The sequence below is a fragment of the Protopterus annectens genome, chromosome 2.part0 (genome assembly GCF_019279795.1).
Source record: "Protopterus annectens isolate FY-2018-M chromosome 2.part0, PAN1.0, whole genome shotgun sequence".
In the NCBI taxonomy this organism is placed as follows: domain Eukaryota; kingdom Metazoa; phylum Chordata; order Ceratodontiformes; family Protopteridae; genus Protopterus; species Protopterus annectens.
The window spans coordinates 829,314,573-829,337,615 of NC_056728.1; the positions used below are offsets into that span (position 1 = coordinate 829,314,573).

Below are 23,043 nucleotides of genomic sequence, written 5' to 3' on the forward strand. Positions count from 1 at the left end.
TCTCCTTCTGTTTCCAAAACTTCTTTGAGAGGTAGGCCAAGTTTGGCTTCAGTGGGGGCTTCTCCTAGCACTTCAGGTTCTGTGCCTAAGAAACATATGCTTAAAATGGCAGAAGATTTAATTACTCTGATTAGAGGTTCTATGCCCCCTCCTGATAAGAGGCCTAGGGTGGAACCTGAGTTTGAGAGTTTTGAACAGTGTTCAGAGGCTTCTGAGTCTTCTGGAAGACTTGCAGGAGTATCCTCCTTATTCTGATTCTGATGTGGATGATTCCACTCCTACAGCTTCTCCTCCTGAGGATTTCTCATTTTCAGAGACTCTGCATTCCATGAGGGAGCACTTTAAATGGGAAGGCCAAGATTACTCTGATTCTAGGAAAAGGCTTAGGGAATTTTTGTTTTTACCCCAGCATAGGCCCTTAGCTATACCTCCTGTGTTGAATGTGGTTGAAGATGTTTTTGCAGAGGCTTCCCTGAACCCTGATTCCTTGCCTCCTGCTCCTGTTAAACCTGATAGGTACTATAGGGTGCCTGAAGCTCATAAGTATCTTTTAAGAGTCCTAGGGCAGACCGGAGACTGTTTCTCAGGGACGAAAGGTGTTAAGGCCTCTGTTGTTAAAAACCCTGTTCCTACTGATAAAGAGGCAAGGGCTTTGGATAGATGGGGAAAGAAAGTGTATACTTCTTCCACTTTAGCCATGAGGGCGTTGAATTGTCAGTTTCACATGCTAAAATATCAAAATTATCTCCTTTCACAATTGAAATCTAAGGTGGATGCTTTGGCGGAAGGTATTGAGTGTAAAGAGTTGCTGGATTTAGTTCATGTGTCTGAACAAGTGGGTAAGCATTCTTTGCAATGTGGTTTTGATGCTGTACAGGCCTCCTCGAGGGTGGCTGCCACTAGTTCTGTTCTTAGGCATGCCTGGTTGAGGGATCAGAATTTAGCTGAGCATGTTAAGACAAGGATTTTGGATGCTCCTTTACAGTCTGATGTGTTGTTTGGTTCGCCTGTGGAAGCAGTTTTAAAGAAAATGGAGGACAAAGCTAAGTCTATGCAAACTGTTAAAGATTTTATGCAGGTGCAGCCAAGTTTAGTAGAAATTGGCCTACTAAGGGTTGGACATATCCTGCTTATGATTCCCAGTCTAGGGGTAGGTCTAGACGTGGTAGGGGCAGAGCTCAAGGTTCTTTTAGGCCTAGAACAGGGAGTTCACCTGCTCAAACTTCTGGTGAGGGCAGGGGTCAGTCCTTTCGTAAACAGACCCAATGACCTGCCTTTTCAGCTGCCAGTAGATTCTCGTCTGGCAGCTCCTTTGGGAGGAAGACTGTCTCTTTTCAAAGAAAATTGGGATTTAATTACTCAAGACAGATGGGTGTTGGATATCATTCACCACGGTTACAGGTTTTATTTCCATACATTGCCCCCTTTCAAAGGCATGCCAGACGTTCCTCCTCCACAAAGGAAAGAGGCTCACAAGCAAATTTCTCAGTTACTCCAAATAGGGGCCATTCAGCCAGTCCCTGTATCACAAAGGGGCCTAGGATTTTATTCTCGCCTGTTCCTAGTACCAAAGAAGGGGAACACGTGGAGACCAATTTTGGATTTATCTATCCTCAACACTTATCTGGACATTCCCAAGTTCAAGATGTTGACGTTACAACAGCTTTTACCTCTGCTGGGAAAAGATCACTGGATGGTAACTTTGGATCTCAAGGAAGCTTACCTTCATGTGCCTATAAGACTAAGTTGCAGGAAGTATCTGCGTTTTCGAGCTGGAAATTCTCATTATCAGTTCTCTGCATTGCCCTTTGGCTTATCTACTGCCCAGAGTATTCACAAAGGTTCTGGCTCCAGTGATAGCTTACTTCAGGCTACAAGGAATTCAAATCTATCCTTACTTGGACGACTGCCTGATTCTAGCTCAAGAAAAGGAAGACCTTCTACAGCATCTGGAATATGTTATAGCAGTGCTAAGATGCCTAGGGTATTCTGTGAACGAAATAAAGTCCAGTCTAGTACCCTCTCAAGACATGTGCTTTCTGGGTGTGAGACTGAATACAGCAGCCCAGATGGCCTTTTTTAACCCCGGACAAACAACAGAGTCTATCACTTTACTTCCATCAACTATCTCATCAGTCCGTGCTGACTGCAAGGACAGTCCTTCAAGCATTAGGGTTCATGGCATCTTGTATTCTGGTGCTTCCCAATGCCAAACTGCATATGAGGAAGCTACAATGGTATCTCAAAAATGTATGGACACAGCACTGCCAGGAATTGGACACTGTCATTCAAATAATACCTTGCCTTCAAAAAGAATTTTTGTGGTGGGCTCAGGAATGTCACCTAAACAAGGGACTCTCTGTGACCCGGCCAGAGGTGAGTCAGATTTTAACGACAGATGCCTCGGACATTGCTTGGGGAGCTCATCTAAATGGAAAGTGGATACAAGACAAGTGGCCTGCCAGACTACAGCATCTACATATCAACATGAAGGAGATGTTAGCAGTCCAGTTTGCATTAATGGCTTTCAAGGAGTTACTTCTTCCAGGGCAGGTGTTGATTCTAACAGACAACACAACTGTCATGTGGTACATCAACAAACAAGGGGGAACTCATTCTTACCCATTGTGCAGGCAAGCAATGATTTTATGGGAGACTGCGCTCAGCTTGCAACTAACTCTTCAGGCAAGGTTTCTGCCGGAGCACAGAACTCCTTAGCAGATGTGTTAAGCAGACAAATCATGGATCCCCACGAGTGGAAACTGGATCTTCATGTATTTCAAAAGTTGACAGTGTCCTGGGGAACTCCAGACATAGATCTGTTCGCTTCTCCACTGAACCACCAGCTGCCAAAGTTTTGCACAAAGAGGTTTCATCACACAGCTTGGAAAGTGGATGCTCTTTCTTTCAGTTGGAAAAATCTTCATGTGTATGCGTTTCCACCTCTGCCTCTTCTTCCAAAGGTGCTTCTAAAGGTCAGACAAGACAAGCCAAGGATGATTTTAATAGCTCCAGATTGGCCTCGGCAGCACTGGTACCCATTACTGAGGAGTCTGGTAAAGAAGCCTCCATGGCCTTTACCCTTGATTCCACATCTGTTGTCTCAGAAGGACGGTCGCCTGCTCAATGTGAAGCTTCACTCTCTTCATCTAACAGCCTGGCATATTCTGTTTTGAAAGGCAGCAGGTCTCAACTTCCTCAACAAGTTTTAAATGTGATCATGGAAGCCAGAAGACCTAGTACAAGGAAAGTGTAATGCAGAAAAATGGAAGAGATTTTTATTTTGGACTGCAGCAAAGAATTTGGAGATTTCAGAGCCTAATTTGAGTGTGGCTCTTCAATATCTTACTGAGTTATTGGACAAAGGTTTGTCTTTCTCTTCCATTAAGATTCATGCTGCAGCAATTTCAGCTCACTATGATTGTGACCCACCATTGCTTTCACATCCTTTGTTCAAGCAATTTCTTAGACGGCAAAGAATATAAGACCCCCGTAGAGCTCCTACTCCTGCTTGGGATCTCAATTTTGTGTTGGAGAAACTTACTCTACAACCTTTTGAGCCTGCAGCTACTGCTGAACTGAAATACTTGTCATGGAAGACTGCTTTTTTGTTGGCTATTACTTCTGCAAGAAGGGTGTCTGAGTTACAGGCCCTTATGGCGGTTGAGCCTTTTTTGATTTTTCATAAGGATAGGGTATCATTACGTACTAATCCTTCTTTTATGCCTAAGGTGGTTTCTAGTGTGGCTTTAAACCAAACTATTCATTTGCCTACTTTTTATGCAGATCCCCAAAATAAAGGGGAAAAGATTTTGCACACTTTAGATGTGCACAGGCAATTGCGTTATTATTTGAGCAGGACTAAGGATTTTAGGCAGTCTCAGCAGTTGTTTGTTTCTTTTGCTTTGAGTTCAGGGCAAGCCTGTGTCAAAACAAACTATTTCTAGGTGGATTGGGTTTTGCATTGCATTTTGTTATTCCCATCATGGCAAGGAGATTCCAGCTGGGATTAGGCCTCATTCCACTAGGGCTACTGCCACTTCAACAGCATTTCTAAGGGGGGTGGCAACTAAGGATATTTTGGAAGCAGCTACTTGGAGTTCAGTGCATACTTTCTCTAAGCATTATCACCTTCCTCTCTACTCTAAGTCAAGGGCTGGTTTTGCCACAGCTATTTTGCAAGGCATGTTGTCAGCTCCTGCTTCTTTATGATTTGCCAGCCTCCCTTACCTCTGCTTTGGGATTCTACCCAATTGTTAGGACTGCAGCAATGTGGAACGAAGAACATAGTACAGTTTTGTACCTACCATAAATGTAGATGTTCGAGGATCCACATTGCTGCAGTCCAATTTACCCTCCTTCCCCTCTGTGTTTAGGGGTGGTTGTGTAGGTGAGGTTGTATGCTTATGATTTTGTATATATTATACATGTTTTTGGTGTAGGTATATTAGGCCTTGTCTTTTTAGGGTCTTCTGACATCTGGGGCAAGAAAAGACTGAGGATATGACGTCGGTCATGCGCATTAGTACCCTGACGTACTGACGTCAGTCTAATGCGCCCTGACCGACGTCAGCCATATACTTTGGTATTCGGGCCGACTGGACAGCGGACTACCCCAATTGTTAGGACTGCAGCAATGTGGATCCTCGAACATCTACATTTATGGTAGGTACAAAACTGTACTTTTATCACTCAGTTCAGCTTGGATCATAGGGCTATCTGGTCAATTTTGAATAAGAACTGGCCTATCCTGATGGAGGATGGACAGCTAAGGAGTACATTTGGATTATTCCCTAAAATAGTGTTCAGGAGAGGTATTAATTTTAAAATCATACTGGAAAATTTGAATAATATTTCAGGGGATAGGGATCCATGCATGGGAAGATATGGTAGGTGTGCATGGTGTTCTAAAGTACAGACTGGCAAATCTTTTCAGGTAGATGGCTTAAAAATTTAAGATTATATATAAATTTGATTGTAACAGTAAATGTGTAGTATATGTAGCAAATTTCCAATTATGTAGGAGATTCTATGTGTAAAGACAGACCGCCGATTAAGGGATAGAATGTTTGAGCATGAATATGCTATAAGGAAAGGACAGGCAACAAATGCTTTGGCAAAGCATATTGGCGGATCAATTGGCCGTGGTTTTATGTATATGACTAGAGATGGAGTGAATGTAGGACCCGGGGGAGGACCCCTTGAATTAATGTTGGAGAAAAAGGAGCTTTTATGGCAGTTAAGGCTTAATGCTTTTAAATGGTCAGGCCTTAACAAAGTGTGTTCTATTTCCTGCCTACTAAAGATGAAAGTTTTGGAGAGATAGCTTATGTTTACATTTTTACATTTTTATATGTCTACATCTTTGCATATTTTTGTATAATACATACATATATATTTTTTTAATTAAGATTTTTAACTAATCTTAATAGCAATGTTAATGTTTGATTATTTTGTTTTTGCAGCAATTTTTATTGCTGTTTGTTTTGTGTGGTTTCTTTAAAAACATGGTGGGGATGTGATAGGTTGATTGATTAATTAATGTTATTTGATTTATGTATATAAGGATGTGGTTTTAAAATGAATGTTATATCTGAAGAAGTTCACTTGTTGGATGAAAACGCTAATAAAATTCCTTTTGGATTATAATTACAGTTTCTTGGTTGTCCGGTTTTCCTCAGCTGCACCACAGTATTTTTTCATCAGTTTGTGGCATGCTTTGTTTGTAACAAGCCTTCATTTGTAACAGTAGCTTGTCTGAAGATCTGAGCTGCATTCTACTGGATTGGGGGTTTAAGTAGGTCTTGTAGATCTGGATATTTTTCAGGTTGTAGTATATGTTGTGGGCTATTGTAAATTGGATGAGTGCAAGGTGGTTGAGTAATTCCAGCCAGTTTAGTTGTTGTAAGGCATTATAGTGATGTGAATTGTATAGGGAGTTGTTAGTTAACGTAAACTTAGTCTTAAAACTTCTGAAGGCCTGAGCCCCAACCCCGAGACAGACACAAAATGTCTGTATTAAGGCAAAGTTCATCTCGGATGAATTATACTAATGAATTAACCAAATCTCTTACTGAAAGCTGTAGCTAATCTTCTAAAAACTGCAGTATTTTTGGATTTTGTCTTACATTGTATTATTGTCTTGACCCTCCAATTATGTGTTGGACTGTATTATCTATTTAATTTTCATTGACAATAATGCATCTTTTATGGTTGTCTTACTTCCTTCTTGTCTCTAGAACCAGAAAGTCTGAAACTTTTTACATCTACTTATTAACCACTATGACTAGTAACTAAGGTTGTTTTGTTTTGATACAAAATGCTATGTATTGCTTAAATTAAATGAGTGGCATTTATTTTTCTCTGCAGCTCTAACCACTAATATTCTGCATATACTGTATCTGCCTTTTGGACTCATTCTCTTGTGTATATTGCATTTACTTTCAATATGTTACTGTCATTTTAGGCCCTGTTCATGGCTGAGATGGTTCCTTGGATCAGCCATCCTAGACAGTTAACAAAGAAACAGACAAATAAATAAATTTAAAACCTGTTTCTACTCCTCTCATCCTAGCATACTTGGCAGAGATTTTTGACAAAGGTTTTCATCTCTTTTAAGGTCCATTTATCTATCATTGAATCTTGCCTCAGTGCCTTTCTGGGCATGTAAGGTGCATTGCTATGCCCCACTGGAGTGAATCTTCTTCCAAATAGTCTCTGAATGCCTTCTCCAGGGTCATTAGGCTCAGTTATTGATATTCCCTTGTAATAAAAAAACACAATATGGGGAAAGCTGGCATTCTCTTTGCACTAACTGTCATGTGAGTGATGCTGGTATTTCCTTTTCCACTAACTGTCATGCTAGCATTCTTAAAACAGACAGAATGAAAAGATCTCCAGCCTGGGAACACCAAAGCGCTGTACAAGTTTGGTGTGGAAGGATGGATATCTGTCTGTAGCTAATTTCCATGTATAAGGAATTATAATTGTGCAGTGATTATATTATTCAAACATCTATTGTTATGGTGGGTATGTTCACGTAACTGTACTTTCACTTCCTGTTAGGGTCTCCAGGCTTCTTACACAGTCAGAATTACTGATTGTAATGTTAGCAAACTAAGACTGTACTACATACCACACTAGTAACTTAGTAAACTCATTAAGTTCAGCTGGAAGCAAACATATAAAGTGGTCTGCATTTTTTATTATAAAAATTGCTTTTCTAATTCATGTTTGATCAGATATTCTCAGTGCTGTGTGTAAACTCACATCAGAAACATTTTATGGTATTTGGAAAATAGCTTCTTTTTTAAACCCAGTCATATTGATTGTTCATAATGAAGTACTACGCTAGTTCCCCTGGTGTTCCATGTGAAATCTAACCAATTTCCCTCAAAGGTGAGTGTCATGTCCCCACTCTGGGCCAGTAATCAAGGAGCCTGAATCCTCACCACTGACACTGGAGAGGGATGTTCATTTGGAATACAAATGGATACACTCAATATTCCCAGATGCAGACCTTTCTGCATCAAGCTCAATTTCCATTAAGAGCACACAGGGGACACAATCAGTACAGGGTCTGTATTTCTCTGTCTGCCTCCCTCCAGGTCTGTAATAAGATTCCTCACTGGCATAGCTGTAGGGTTAGGTCCTCAGCCAAGTGTCCAAACCATGTCCTCCACCACCCTCTCTGTGAAACCAGTGCTTTGTGCACGTGCTCCAAGTAGCTGACACACATATTTCAGATTTGATTTTCACACACACACACACACACACACACACACACACACACACACACACACACACACACACACACACACACACACACACACACAGACACACACACACACAGACACCTGAGAAAAGCTGGCACAGACTTAACAACTATACCACCTTCACCCAGACTATAAGGTAGATTCACTGCCAGCAGCCAGCTACTTTAAGGCTCTTACCAGGGTACCCTTAGTAAAATTTATATTAATACAAATGGTAATGTTGACCAAACAGCAAGGCTTTCAGAAGTGGCCAGAGCTGTAACCAAATACATGCAAGTACTCTCAAAGGATAAAATATTTCTCTAAAGGACCAGCCACAATGAGAAATGTAAGTCTATTTTATAATAAATAATAAAAGAACATGAAAATACTAAATATCTATTTACAGTAAACACCAGAGTTCCAATCACAGGAAATATTAAAATAACAGATGAACAGATTCACACAGTTGCAGAAAAACAGTACTTAACTAATCTCACTGTATTTTCTTGACTTATCTATAGAGTTACTGTTCCCTGGTTCACTTACTAGAGCAAGGCAATATGAAGTAGGTAAGAGACCCTTCTATGTTAGGTTTCCAAAACAGAGTGCTCAGTCTGACTGAGAGACTTCTCAATATAATATCTAAATATTATTTCTGGGATAGCTTACAGAAGGACATCACATCTGGTCATCTGACTCTGTTTCTCACACTATCACCAACACTAAAAGCTGCCAGGATTTTAGCACATGTGTGTTACCATACACACATATAAATCTTTGCTCAGATCTGCTGCAGCTCCTGGAAGTCATAAAACAATTTTAGCACTTCTGTTCCTCCTACAGAGCTACTAAGCCAGGCTTCTCACAGACATTTCTTCTCTGGTTGCAGTCAGAACTGTAAGATACAATCTTTCTGGCCTAATTATTTTCCAAAGTTAGCTGGGACTGAGCTTAACTTCTTCTCATCCAGTATCCTCTGTTAAAACATATACCTTTAAACGTTACAGTAATACATGTACATTTCTTTGCTTTCCAGCAGGGCACACTGTAGATACATTTTAGCACAAGCAACTATACAAATACATTTTCAGCACAAGCGTCTATACAAATCACTTTGATATTCAAATGACAAATAATTCTTTACAAAGTTCCAGCTAGCTGTGCTGGCATATGTTACACATCCACTGCCCTACTCCTGCTTCTCTGGCATAGCTGGCAGTACATCCTATCATCACAGTGAGAATTAAACCCTGTACTTAACCATTATGTCATCCACCAACCCTTGCAGTAAGGGCTCCATCACTCTGAGCCAAGAAAGCCAGGCTAACATTTGGAAGACAGTGCAAATGATAACTTATTATGGTTCTTTTATGTAAGTTTAATGTGTCAAACTAGATCTATTTTTTATTCTCATGTCATTACTGCCTTCTTTAAATATATTTAATTATGTATTGCTTTTACTTAGCCGTACTGTTTGTTTCACCATGTAAAACGTGATACAAAATCAAATAAAACACAAAGGCATTTATTAGATGTAAATAAATATAATTTAGATAATATGTGACCAGGACAACTTATCTATAATGAACAATGCATTATATAATAGTTGCACAGATAATGGCCCTAACGCCAGTGCTGTCAGTATGGTAAACATGAAGAAGGTCTTTCACTGTGTGGCTTAATGTCTGTTCCTGCTAAAACTCAAAGAAATCAGCATCAGTAACCAACCAGCCAGCTGGTTTCTAATTTCTGTTACAGGTGAGTCAGAATAAAAGTGAACCACGTTGGAGATGCTTGTTCACAAAGTATTAGTAATGTGTACCCAATGATCTGTTTGCTGTGCTCATAAACATTCTTATCTGGGATATATGAGGTACCTCAGCTTATTGTTTCACTGATGGTCTTTTCATTTGATAGTCAGCCGGCTGCTGTACATCCCTTTTTACTCACCTCTGAAAGAGGATATTTATGGTATGTGAGTGGTACACCATAGTGCCTATCCCAGGAAGCAGCAAGTGTAATGCAGGAAGTCAATCTTAGATAGGATGCCAGTCAAAAAAGGAGATAGATATGTGCGCAGGCATGTGCACGCATGTGCACACACACACACACACACACACACACACACACACACACACACACACACACACACACACACACGTGTGCGAGCATGCATGCATACATTCCAGGATGTGCACACACACACACACACACACACACACACACATACATACACCTACTAACAATTTGTAGTCTCACTAATACACTTGCTGCATAACTGAGAGCAAACTAGAGACTCAGTCAAAAACTCATCTGAATCTAGAGAGAACATTCAAGCTCCGTGCAAAATTCGCTTCAGCCATGAAGCAGAGCAGAAAGCCAAGTACAGTGAGGTGCCAATGCTTGTTATGACATCAGTATGCTGACCAATAGTATGAAATAATAAAATCAAAACTATGACTTTTTGGCTCCCATGTTGAACTCAAGCAATAGTTGGGTAAGTGCATGATCATGTGTTTAATTTATATTTACCACTCACATAGAGTACGTCTCTCTCTGAAAACAAATCCTTGTCAATGGGATTCTTCAGTCCTTGTTTGCCTTGGAATATCTCTTTATTGCTATGTTGCCTTTCACAGCCTGCAAAACTCATATCCAGATGTAACTATTATTGCATACCTTGCACTGCATTCTCATCAGAGTCTGTATATTATATTGCATGTTTCAGTTACAAAATTCTAATAGATTTAACCTGCTTAGTTTTTAACACAAAATAACATCTAAAGGCCACAGAAGTGAGCTCAGCTCTAGCTTTGACACTTCTGTATCTCTGGAGATAAATGGACCTCATTCTGTGGCTGGTGACATATCTTCCTCAACTAATGCTCCAATTAAGTGGATTAGACTCCCAGGTAGAGACGCCACAGGATTAACATACTGTCTGTGATTGCTCCAAGCTATATCTGTTTAGATAGGCCTTATTTTTCTTTTATGAATGTTGACTCTGACTGCTGTTAATTCTGACTTATTATGGCCCAGTTTTCTTCTTTCTTCGTTCAGCAGAGGGTTTAAGTCTCTTTCTCACACTGATTGACTCAATGACACAGAAGAATGAAACCCTGCCTATGACCTGGATTCAGTTAGTGGCCAGGTAGATGGAGGACTACACAATGGGTGGGGCGGAGAGGAGTGGCAAGACTTTACTGGCTTGTCTCCTCCAAGGAGGAGGGATGTGGTAGGCCAGTAGACAAATCATGTGGTCATGGAAAAGGATGATGCAGACTGGTTAGGTCGACAGTACTACTGAAGTATGTCGCTATGTGGGTAGGGGCAATTGCCTTATGACACCATCCCATGCTCACCCACATCACTAACTTAACATGTAAGGGACTACACTGAAAAAGGACCTGTTTGACCAGAAGGCAGTCCTCAGGTCTGGAGAAGCTGTATCAGGCAGGGAGAGAAGAAATCTTGGAGCAGCACCTGCCAGCAGCATATGGTACAGCTAGTAAAGGGACCCACTCCCAAAACAGTCACTTTACTCAACAGTGCATGTGGGTCAGCCCTGAAACGAGACTATTGTGCCTAGAAGGCTTATCCAATTAACACATGAATAAAAGTCATACATTTAGTTTTCTAAGCTGTCAGTGATAATGATGACAAAGCAACTAACAAAGTATTCCCCCCTGTTGAATTTGAGTTTAATTCAATGTTATCATTGCATCGGATACGGTTTAATAATGTTTTTTTTTCCTTAGACTAAAGTCTAATACAGTCTTAAAACTGTTGTGTCAGTACTGAAAATGTTGTGGGCTTGTCCTTGTTAACTATATGTAGATGTATTCTGCAGCAAACTTTTTATGTGCTCGCAGTGAATCCTGCTAAGGTCATCACTGGTCCATTTTGTCTAACTCTATTGGTCTTTTAAGTGAAATATAAATAATTAGATTAAATAAATAAAATATTTATGTTGATGATATTTGTTCATGCAAAACTGGGGTGATGAACTCACCTGCAATTTAGTCAGTGTTAATTTAACTACACTTAAGTCAGTGTCAATATTTCTTCTTGAAATGTGTAAGAAAAAGAAATAAACTTTAGCATATTACTTAATGCTTTAAAGCTCCTTTATTAGAGATACCCAATACAAATATTTTTCTTCATCATTAATAACTCTCTCATTTGTTTTTATGCAGTGTAACATCGACAGCGGCAAGTATTGGAGCTGCAGGTGTTCCTCAAGCAGGCTTAGTTACTATGGTGATTGTGCTAACTGCAGTTGGGTTACCTGCTGATGATGTCACACTTATTTTGGCAGTGGATTGGCTTCTGTAAGTTTTGATAACTTTCTTATAACATCTCTTTTGCTGATTCCTCTCATGTACGTCTTTAAATGTTTTAGATGAGACATAGAAGAGTCTTTTAACTTAAGCATGAAAAGCATCTACTGTACAAGTCCAATTTGTTAAAAGAAAGCTTAATAAGAATTAAAGATACTGCAGAGCTCGCACACATAACTTGCATATACGTGTGTGTGTGCGTGTGTGTGTGTGTGTGTGTGTGTGTGTGTGTGTGTGTGTGTGTGTGTGTGTGTGTGTGTGTGTGTGTGTCTTTGTGTGTGTGTGCGCGACATTACAAGGACTTTGACAAGCTTAAGTGATTTTATTGAACATTCTTCTTTTGTAAAGATTATAAATATTAGACATTTTTAATATGTACTTAAGTTGCAGATAGGTGTGTATATCAGACAATTGGATACATTGAAGTGTACAAGATGACATAGACCCCAAGGGCAAATACAGTGGGGTAAACATGTGACATGAAAAACTATACAAGATTATTATTAAGATGAGAGTACTACTCTGACATCATGACACATAGAATGCTGATGTCATTTTGTCAGCATCACAGAATGCAGAAGACTGCATTGTCATAGATACTATTCTGTATTATAAGATTATGGGACTCAGAAAAGGGGGAAAGCGTTTCTTCTTTATTTGGAATTTTCCCTTTCCTCTGAGTTTGCGTGACCTACAGAAGGATGCAGGACAGTACAACCAGTATCACCTACAAAAATATCTACTTTCTAGTGTACTTCTTTGTTGTTTAGATATTATAACTGCACTATTTTTCATCTCAAGCAAGGGAGATGCAGTGTTTCAGAGCAAATGTGATAGTTTCTAAATAATTCCAGAAGTATGGAACTATATGGAAAGAAATGTGCCTTATTTGACTCTCACTCCTAATCAGCCTTTAATATTCATTAGTGTTGTGACTGGGAAGCTGAAGGAATGATTATTGATGCATGTAACCATATATATTTTTGCAATTTAAAGATATCACTGATCATTAGTCATATTTTAGATGTTCTATTTGTTGCCATTTGGTGCTGTGCTGTGAGTTGTACAGAGCCCTTTTTAATATATGCATCTCTTTATGCTTTATTTCATATTTTTTTATTAAAATACAGTATACAGTAAAAAGTCACTAATTAAAAAGACCATATGCTTTCTCTAATCCATATGAGTGTCCCAGGCATCTGGAAGTCCTTTGACATACAATGCACTCCTGTGGAAATGCTTCAGACAGTGTATACTGGGGGGGGGGGGACTTACCACTCTCTTGATGAAGTAGCATTTCCTCGGTTCCATCTTAAACTAATCGCTTCCAACTTTCACTCATGACTCCTAGCCTCTCACAACTTCTCTCTGAATCCATCCTTTCTGTTTGCTGTCTAACACTGGGGGTCATTCCAGCTCATACCCTCACTTTTTCTTTTTGTTCAAGTGTATGCATATCCAGCTATTTAATTTTCTGTCATACATTACCCCTTCCATTCTCATCCTGATTTTTGCAAAAATGCATATTTCCTCCTGAATGTTCTTACTAGAACTGGACACAGTACTCCTAATGCAATATCACTGATAGTCTATACAATTGTAAGAAGCATCTTTGGAAGCCACCTCTTGCACTGAATGCCTCAAAATCCTGTTTGTTTCACCACTGCACTTTTACATTTCATATCACAATTCTCCTTTTAGCAGCCATGCCCCTCTTGGACTGCCTTTAAGTTTATTAGCATCACTCCACTAAACATGTAAATTTCCCCCTTAATTCTTCCCATTAATGTGCATAGCCTTGGGGCAGCCATGGTAGTGCAGCGGTTAGTGTTGCTGCCTCACAGCAAGAAGTTCTCTGGTTCGATCCTCAGCTGAGGTGCCTTTTATGCAGAGTCTGCACATCCTCCCTGTGGTCACATGGGTTTCCTCCGGGTGCTCCCATTTCCTCCCACTTCCCAAAGACATGCTGTAGGTGGATTGGTCACTCTAAATTGGCCATAGGTGTGTGTGCATGTGTGTGTCTTCTGTGGAAGGTTGGGCACCAAGCTGGCAACTCAACACTGTAAATTTCCACTGCCAATCATAAGCGGACAGGTGATCTGCTGTGGTGAACCCTAAACAGGAAAAGCCAGAAGAATTAGCATAGCCTTGCATTTTTTTCACAGGTTCATAGGTTCGTACTAGTCTATCTGCCTGAAGGCATTTGTAAGCCTAGCCAGAATGTGTTGGCTTTCACCGCCCCCTTAGATTAGTTCCCTGTGCCTCTGTCCAGCAGAGCCACTGAAGTGATCCCCGAGGTAAACTTTCTGTTTCCCATCCACTCGTCAAGGTTTCTTTTGAAGAGTGTTAGCGAGGAGCTCTGCCTAATGTAGATTGGGATCTTGTTCCAAAGCATAGTAAGTCTCTGGAACAGAAATCTATCCCTCCAGCATGTCCTATTTATTGTTGTGGTGAGGTTTAGATCCCTAGAGCATGTGGCTCAAGGGGATAAGGTTTTCTTTAGGTGGAACATGTTCATCAATTCTGGGTTGGACATGGCCTTGTATGTCAGGCAGAGATCACCTCTGAGTAGGCGGTATGCAACCGAGTACAACTGGAGTTTCTTCAGTCAAGCTGCAGAGGGCATCTGTTTGAGGCCAGTGATCCTCTTGGTGAGGTACTTCTGTGGTCTTTCCAGCTGTTGCAGGTGTCTTGTAAGGTACATCCCAAATGGGGCGTTGCACTCTATGATGGGTCTGATGAGTGATGAGTAGAGGGGCACAATGACCTATTTTGATCTGGATGCAAACCCTTTGTGATTAGGTGGGCCATGTAGAAGGATTTTCTAACCACTTTGGCAATGTGATTATAAAAGGTAAGTTTACTATCTACTTGGGTCCCCTATCCCTTATTACGTCTTCCGTATTTAGGGGACTACCACCTATGTGGTAGTTTGTGGGTACTTTGTTTTTTCCAAAGGAGATGACTATGCACTTTTTGCCATTTAGATTGAGGCCATGAATTTGACACCAGGTATTCGTCTCAGTGAGACCCTTTTGGAGGATGTCTGTGTCAGCCAGAGAGACAATTATAGCCCCTAGTTTGCAGTCATCTGCGAACTTGGTCAGCCATTGTCCTCCTGTGCTTGCCTGTACCTCTGAGAAGTATATGCCGAACAGGAGGGGTCCTAGGACTGAGCCCTAGGGAATGCCACTTGTAACTGGTTTAGAGTCGGACCTAGCTCCTGCAACTCTCACCATGTGGGTTCTGTCTGTGAGCCAGTTGGCAACCCATCTTGTGATGTAGGGGGTTATGTTCAGGCTGGTGAGCTTGTCTATAATACCAGAATAGAGAATGGTGTCGAAGTCTTAAGTCGTGCTGCTGGCCTTGATCAAGCATAGTGTCATTTATGAACCCTTTAGCCTAAAGTCAAGCATGCACTTGCCACAGAAGCCTAGAAGCAAACCCACTTGTCTCATGTACTAATAAAATGAGGAGGCATTCAGCAGAAAATAATACCACAAGTCGCCTCGTGTCATAGCACAAAGCTTCCAGGAAGGGAGAAGCAGCAGTGGAATTAAGAGTTTATTTCTGCTGAAAGTTTTGTCATTTTATTATTTTCATTTCTTCACTTTTCCATACTTTTCAGTAAATGGCTTTTCACATTCTTCTCTCCATAGGTGTCAACCATCCATCACCAAACTCTCATAATGTAGAGCAAATGGGCAAAATGTGGAACACTTACAAACTAACATTGTACTAATACCTACAATTAGGAAGGTCAAATCATAGTTAGAATGTTTTATTTTATACATATTTAAGATTCTTTTGAAGAAGTATTGTGTTTAGGATTATTTACCAGAAATATTAGTTAAAATAATGAGTGCTTGGCGGGCCCTTCCAATGTGGAACAGCAGGGAACATGGTCTTTTTACGACACACAATGAGGAACATTTGTCATAATGAGGTGCACTTGAGAGGTATGCCCTCTAACCCCCCCCCCACATCATTTCATACTATAAAACCGTCTTCACTATTTCTGAGTTATTTTTCTTTCTTTTGTCACATCATTCCCAAATAAATCAGTCATTATTCAAGGCATAAGCATTTTGGGGATCCTCTCAAGGTAACTAGTACCTTTTGTTCATTAGAACCGGTGACCTTGCATTTCTAGTCCCCTGTGGGTTAAGTCACTCATGTCTGTTTGGACCCAATGCTGTGCTCTTCGAACATGTATCTATGTCAGTTTTTCATCCTGAGGTGAAGTTTACATTATGAATGTTGACAACTTTAATTAGGACCCTTGTGGCTATAAGGATAGAATGTTTGGCTAATTCTGAATCTTACAAAGTGACGTCTAAGAGAGAGGTCTTGTGGCTTATAAGAGAATTGATGACATGCTAAAGAACAGTAAAGTAATGTCTTGGACATAAATGTTTGATCATTTTTAAGTGTAAATAAATCAAACTGGCTGTTACTTTGCAGCATCTCAAACATTCACAATCTATCATTAGACCTTAGAGTTCAAAGAGTGTTGTTAAGAAATTAAAATTACTTATTTTTAGACTCCAGTGATTTTACTCTTTGGACACTGCTAACTATGGGTATTAGCTCTTTATATTCTGTTTCCATGTGAGGAAGGTTAGGATTAGTTTAGATGTATATTATTATATTCTAAGGCAGTGCTGTAGCAAATGTACAGCAGACAGGGTGGATTTCTGGTGCTCGGGCTGTTAGAATGCAGAGTTTTCAGTGCTGTATATTTGCCAGACTGGTACAAGTGCGACACCAGGACTCATTAAAGAAGCCATAGGTAATATTGCTGCCTGTTTAAATGAATTAAATGAATGTGTTTGGTAGCTATAGTCAGTATGTGTAGCAAGGAGATTGTATATGTTCTTTGCTATATTTCTGAAAAATCTATTTTTTTTTTTTTTTAGGATGAGGAGGGCATCAGTCCATGGACTGACTGCTCAGGGTCACTTGATCTAGTTACAGCTCTGTGTTTACTTGAATGAAAGATATCTAGGTCTTGTTAAGCAAGTCTGTCATTACAACAAATCCTTTGTCAAAGACTACGCTTTTCATATTTGAAATGTCGATCATTATTACTTTTTATTTGAGTTCTAATGATTTTTACAAAGAAATGCAGATTGTTTAAATGCCAATAGATTAATACTACTGTACTGTACTATCCTGCCTTAACAAAGCATTTCTCAGGGTTTTCTGTGATTCGAGCGTGTGAGTGACCAAATGTAGCAAAAGGTCAGGGATATCTCCAGGGGAAGTTAATGTATTTCATAAAGAATTGTTGACACATAAATATGAAAATACACACACACACACACACACACACACACACACACACACACACACACACACACACACACACACACACACACATTCTTTCTCTCCTGGTAACAAAATAACTCCTGAGATGGATGTCTCTGTCTGTAGTTCCAGGAAGACAGAGTTACATTATAACTTCTCTTTCTTCTAATTCTAACAAATTTTAACTCATATTTAACAGAAGTATTCTCTGCTTTGTAACATTGTTTAGTAAGGCTCAGAACAAAAGTAAATTAAATGGTTGTTCAAGAAAACAGTAACTACACTATTAGCTTTTATAGGGTTTATTGACCAGATTGCAGTGCATTGCAGTACATTTTAATGTATGCAGTTTTCTCAGTAATTGTTTTATAGTTTTCAAACAATTTATTTATTTATATATTTATTTTACATTTGTTTACCGGGAAAGTCTGACTGGATACAGATCCTTTTTCACTGGAGGCCCGGTGAGAAAAGCTCAAGTTATAAGTAATACAAATGTAAATGTTAACAAAGTTACAAGGACAATGGCATTTCACAGGACCATAGAATCATAGGCGGTTACTAGGCTAATGGCCCTGGGGCTCTTATATGCCTAGCCAAGAGCTTATCCCCAAAAAGAAACCTCAGTCAGCACCTGTTGCCCCTGTCAATGAGTCACACAGGTGGAACCCCTGGGATGAATTTTTGTTTCTCATCCACTCATCAAGGTTGCGCTTGAAGAGGGTCAGTGAGGTGCTCTGTTTGATGTGTATAGAAAGTCTATTCCAGAGACAGGGCAGCCTCTGGGAGACAAGCCTGTCGCTTCAACAGGTTTTGTTAATGTCACATATTAGCTTCAGGCCTTTTGAGCAGGTAGTGCATGAGGAGTTAGACTTACAGATGTGGAGCATCTCTATCATTAGACCTTAGAGTTCAAAGAGTGTTGTTAAGAAATTAAAATTACTTATTTTTAGACTCCAGTGATTTTACTCTTTGGACACTGCTAACTATGGGTATTAGCTCTTTATATTCTGTTTCCATGCCTTGTAGGCGAGACACAGATCAGCCCTGAGCAGTATGTACAATACTGAGTAAAGTTTGCATAGGACAGGTGTTGGAGGCCATGGATTCTCTTTATGAGGTATTTCAGTGGCCTTTCCAGTTGGTGAAGATGTTTGGAGAGGTACATCCCAAACAGGGCGTTCTACTCAATTATTGGTCTAATAAGGGAGGAGTATAGAGAGGTAATAACATCCTTTTTTCTGGATGCAATCTCTTTACTTATGAGATGAATCAAGTAAAAGGCTTTTCTGAGTACTGCCGCTAAGTGATGGTCGAATGTGAGGTTGTTATCAACCTGGGTGCCCAGGTCTCTCACCACAGGTTGTGTGCTTAGGGGGTTGCCACTGATGTGGTAATCAGTAGGTGTCGTGCTTTTGCCGAATGGTATGATGATACATCTTTTTGCATTTAGTTTGAGGCCATGACTTTGGCACCAGTTATTTATTTCTGTGAGACCCTCTTGCAGTATGTTACCATTGTTTGGGGAGTCAATGACAGCACCCAACTTACAGTCATCAGCAAAATTGGACAGCCACAGGCCATTTGTCTTTGCCTGTACCTCCAAGAAATAGATGCCAAACAGTAGGGGTCCCAGGATTGATCACTGGGGAACTCTACTACTGATAGGTCTGCTATCAGAGGTGGAGGTGCCTATTTTGACTTTGAAGGTCCTGTTGGTGAGCCATTTGGCCACCCACCTGATGAGATAAGGATTTATGCCAAGTTGTGTTAGCTTTTTGATGATGCCTGAGTGGGGGATTGTGTCAGAGGCCTTGGCCAAGTCAAGTTAAACTGTATGTACTGACTTTCTTTCATCCAGGTCCTTTGTGACAGTCTGAAAGAAGTCAACCAGGTTCTCCGGTCAAGATCTGCCCTTGAGGAATCCGAACTAGGTGGGGTCAAGTATTTGGAGATTGCCTATGTCCTTGATTATGAGATTCATAATAATACGCTCCATGGCTTTACAGATCAGACTTGTGAAACTAATGGGGTGATAATTTCCAGGGTCAGTAGTGGCACCACCTTTGTGCAAAGGGATGACAATGGCGGTTCTTCACTCTGCTGGAATGAAGCCAGTACCTAGATTGTGGTTGAATAGGGTGCTCAGTGGTGAAGCCAGTTCTTGCTGGAAATGGTGCAGAATACATCCTGGGCTACTATCAGGCCCCATGGAGCTGTGTTTTTTGCCTTGGATAGGGTCTGTAACACTTGATCTATGGAGATGTGAGGTGCGGGACAAGTATCAGGAATGTTAAAAGGGCCTTTAGGGGGACAGGGGGGTGATGTTTGTGCTGAACCTATCTGCTAGCAGGTTGGCTAAGTCAACAGGATCAGTGTAAGTGATACTGTTAAGTACTAATTTGGAACAAACCTGGACTTTGCCATGGAGGTTCCTGACATAACTGAAGACTTTATGGTTTCCCTTTGTTATGGAGGCTAGTTTTGATTGGGTATGGCCAGTGGTGGCTGGTGACTTCAAATCAAAGGAGGGCTGCAGGAGACAGCTGAATGGGTGGGGTCAATGGGAAGGGGTGTGCCAACTAGAAAGGGGAGGGGCTATGCTCAAAACCACAAAAACTGTAACTTTAATTAAATACGCTACCCTGGGTGCCAAACCATAATTATGAGAGTCCAATCAAGACAAAATGAAGTGTAGAAGAAAAAAAATATTTCAATGCATTGGCTGCATGACAGCTTACTTAATATCTAGATGGAAAAAAAAGGTTGTGAGGCATGAAAAAATAAATTACTTTTTAAATACATTACTGGAATGCCAGTCAAAATCAAGTATAAGAAAAACAAGCAGCACTCAACTCATACCACTTCTCCTTGCACTGCAGTTCTAATTATAATTTATATTCAGCTTTATTACAGTACCAAGTAACAGAACTGTGGTGGTGCTGCTGCGGTAGTGTTGTCGCCTCATAGCAAGACGTTGTCCCATTCAATTCTCAGCTAGAGCATCTTCTGTGTGGAGGCATATGTGAATGGGGCGTGCCTTCGTTGAAGGTTGTGTGTCAGGGCTGGAAACCTGATACGCAAAAATCCGCTACCAATCATTAGCGGACCGGAGTTCCGCTGTGGCGACCCCTAACCGGGAAAAGCCGAAAGACGCAAACAAACAGTACCAAGTAACATGCTGAAAGTAGCAATCTCTGTGATACCCCCACTTGTAAAAATGTTTTTTACCCAAAAAAGGCCTGCTGCCTGACAACAACTATCTGCTTGTTTCATGGGGAAGACATGATCAAAGTAAAAAATGAAAAGCAAACAAGAAACAAGCTCAACATACATTGCTTGAAGGATTACTGTACAGGTTATGGACCACACATGATGGATTGGCATTCTGTTTAGTTTACAGGTAAAGCCTGCAAAGATGACTGCAAGTTTCCCAACAAATGTAATGAGTTTCTTAAAATAATGTAATCCTGTCCTTTTTTACAAATACTGTTTTATGCATTTCAATACCCAAATCTTATACGTTATCTAGTTATGTAAGTATTCTCTGCATGGCAACAACAGAAAGGCTTTCAATATTGACAGTGCTTTAACAGTATGCTTATTAAAGCTTACTTGCATCTTACAATCTTCAACAAGCTTACCAGATGGTCATTAAAGCATTGCTACTTAAATACAGAGCAATAGGCACTTTCTGAATAATAAGCATAAATCAACAGTATAAAAATATGACAGAAACCAGAACATTCTGCAAAATCAAGGACAGATGAAAAGCCACTGTAGTACTTCTGTCTACCTTGGATGTGGGGAATACTCTGCACATTTACACTGCATAACTGCTCATTGCCTTGTTGGACACATACAGTTACTACATGGGGGAGTGGGGTGCAACAAGTATGTCACAATTTGAAATGTCTCTGGCTGACTGTGATGGCCCTGACACATTTGTCATACCTCTCAACTTCAGAGCAAGAAATATCAACAAAGCCATGCATAGAAGTGGGACAGAGGCCCAAAAATAAGGACAATTTTTAAATATTGCTCTTACAAACTTAGAAAGATAATGGAATAGTAGGTCTTGCATTAGTGTAAATTTTCTGAAGGGTATGAAATCTGAAACTCAAATGTCTGTCATTATTTTCTAACTTCAGTCTTTAATGATTTGTCACTAATTTGCCAAAAAAACACAATTTTATAAAAAACGGACCAAAAATGTGATGCAAAAATATAAAATAGCCACAAAATACAGCTGGGAACCTGTCAAGAAGGGACACTTTTTTAATATTAGTACTGCTAACTTGAGCAGCTGACAAAATAAAAGGATCTACATGCATTTCTGAAATAAAAGTAATCTATAACTCTGATTATTACAGTTATTTATTAATTGTAAACCCTCCATGTTTTCTTCCAAAATTTCCATTTTGCGGAGGGATTATTAGGGGAAGAGCAACATTTTGAGCCAAAATCAGGGACAGTTGAGAGGTTTGGATATGCCTAATTCTATAAAGCAATTTATTTGCATGTACCTCTCAACCTGTTAATGCCAGAAATCTGAACAAGGCCAAATATATTGGGGAACATATAAACAGTACTAAAAATTGCTCTTATATAAACTGAGAAAGTTGATAGAATAAAACAGGTCTTGCTTTAGCATGCATTTTTCTGAAGGTTATGAAGTCTGAAACTCAGTGTCTGTTATTATTTAGTGACCTAATTCCTAAATGATTTGCCAGAAAACCACAAATTTTATGAGTAACAAACCAAAATGAAGAAGCAAAAATCTATTAATTCTGCAAAAATCTGGACAGTTGAGAGGTATAGTTCAGCCGGGGCTGTCTTTGTGTTTGCTGCCCTTCCCCTCTCACAAAATCGTGGTCAAATGGAACCTCTCCCCTGCAGCCATTCCAATGAACCATTACTTGGCTATTTCACTCCATTTACCATAAACACTAATGTACATACCACTTTACTTCTGCGATGATTTGGACTTAATTTGAAAGTTGTATTTTGCATTTTACAGCACAAACACTAATAGATATCTGCTAAACAAAAGAATGCAGTCTCACAATGAAAACAGACTTAGCATTAAAACTTCTCTGCCCTTAAAACTCGCATTCATTGAAACAGCATTGAAATCCACATTCAAAGAAAATACATTTTGCCAGTGGCAGATAAAGATTAACTTTGGGCTGTTTAAAAATCACAGGCCCCTTGCACACGAAACATACACATGCTCTTTGATACACCTTCCTGACTGTATTAAATTATATTCCTTGTACAATACAGTACAGTTTTAGAGGGCATTTTAAATGTATTGTTTTGAACATCTTTCCAGTAAACAATGAAACAAAATGCATGCACCAATAATGACAAAACTGCTCAATTCAGAACATTTCCATCATAAAAGTCTATTCAAATTTCTACAGTCCACCAGTATCAGTAAATATGCACAATCTCTGAAGAAGTAAAAGTCATCTAAATAATTCCACATTAAAGAGATCTGTAACTAATGAAGAGGTTGCTGCTAGCAAACAACTCTATATTTCATTGTTTCATCTATAAATAAAGTTCATGTTGCCCTTCAGGAATAAATTGCCTATGTTACACTAATAAAATGATAAGCTAGTAATATTGCA

The 23,043-nt window shown here is 39.8% G+C and overlaps 1 protein-coding gene across 1 annotated transcript in view; it reads left to right on the forward strand.

Moving 5' to 3' along the window:
* The window catches only part of SLC1A1 (solute carrier family 1 member 1), an 827,126-nt gene that overhangs the window by 736,038 nt on the left and 68,045 nt on the right, over window positions 1-23,043 (forward strand). Inside the window, exon 11 of the mRNA XM_044061099.1 lies at window positions 11,954-12,088. Coding sequence (XP_043917034.1) covers window positions 11,954-12,088 — 135 coding nt within the window. The remainder of the gene's footprint in view (window positions 1-11,953; window positions 12,089-23,043) is intronic.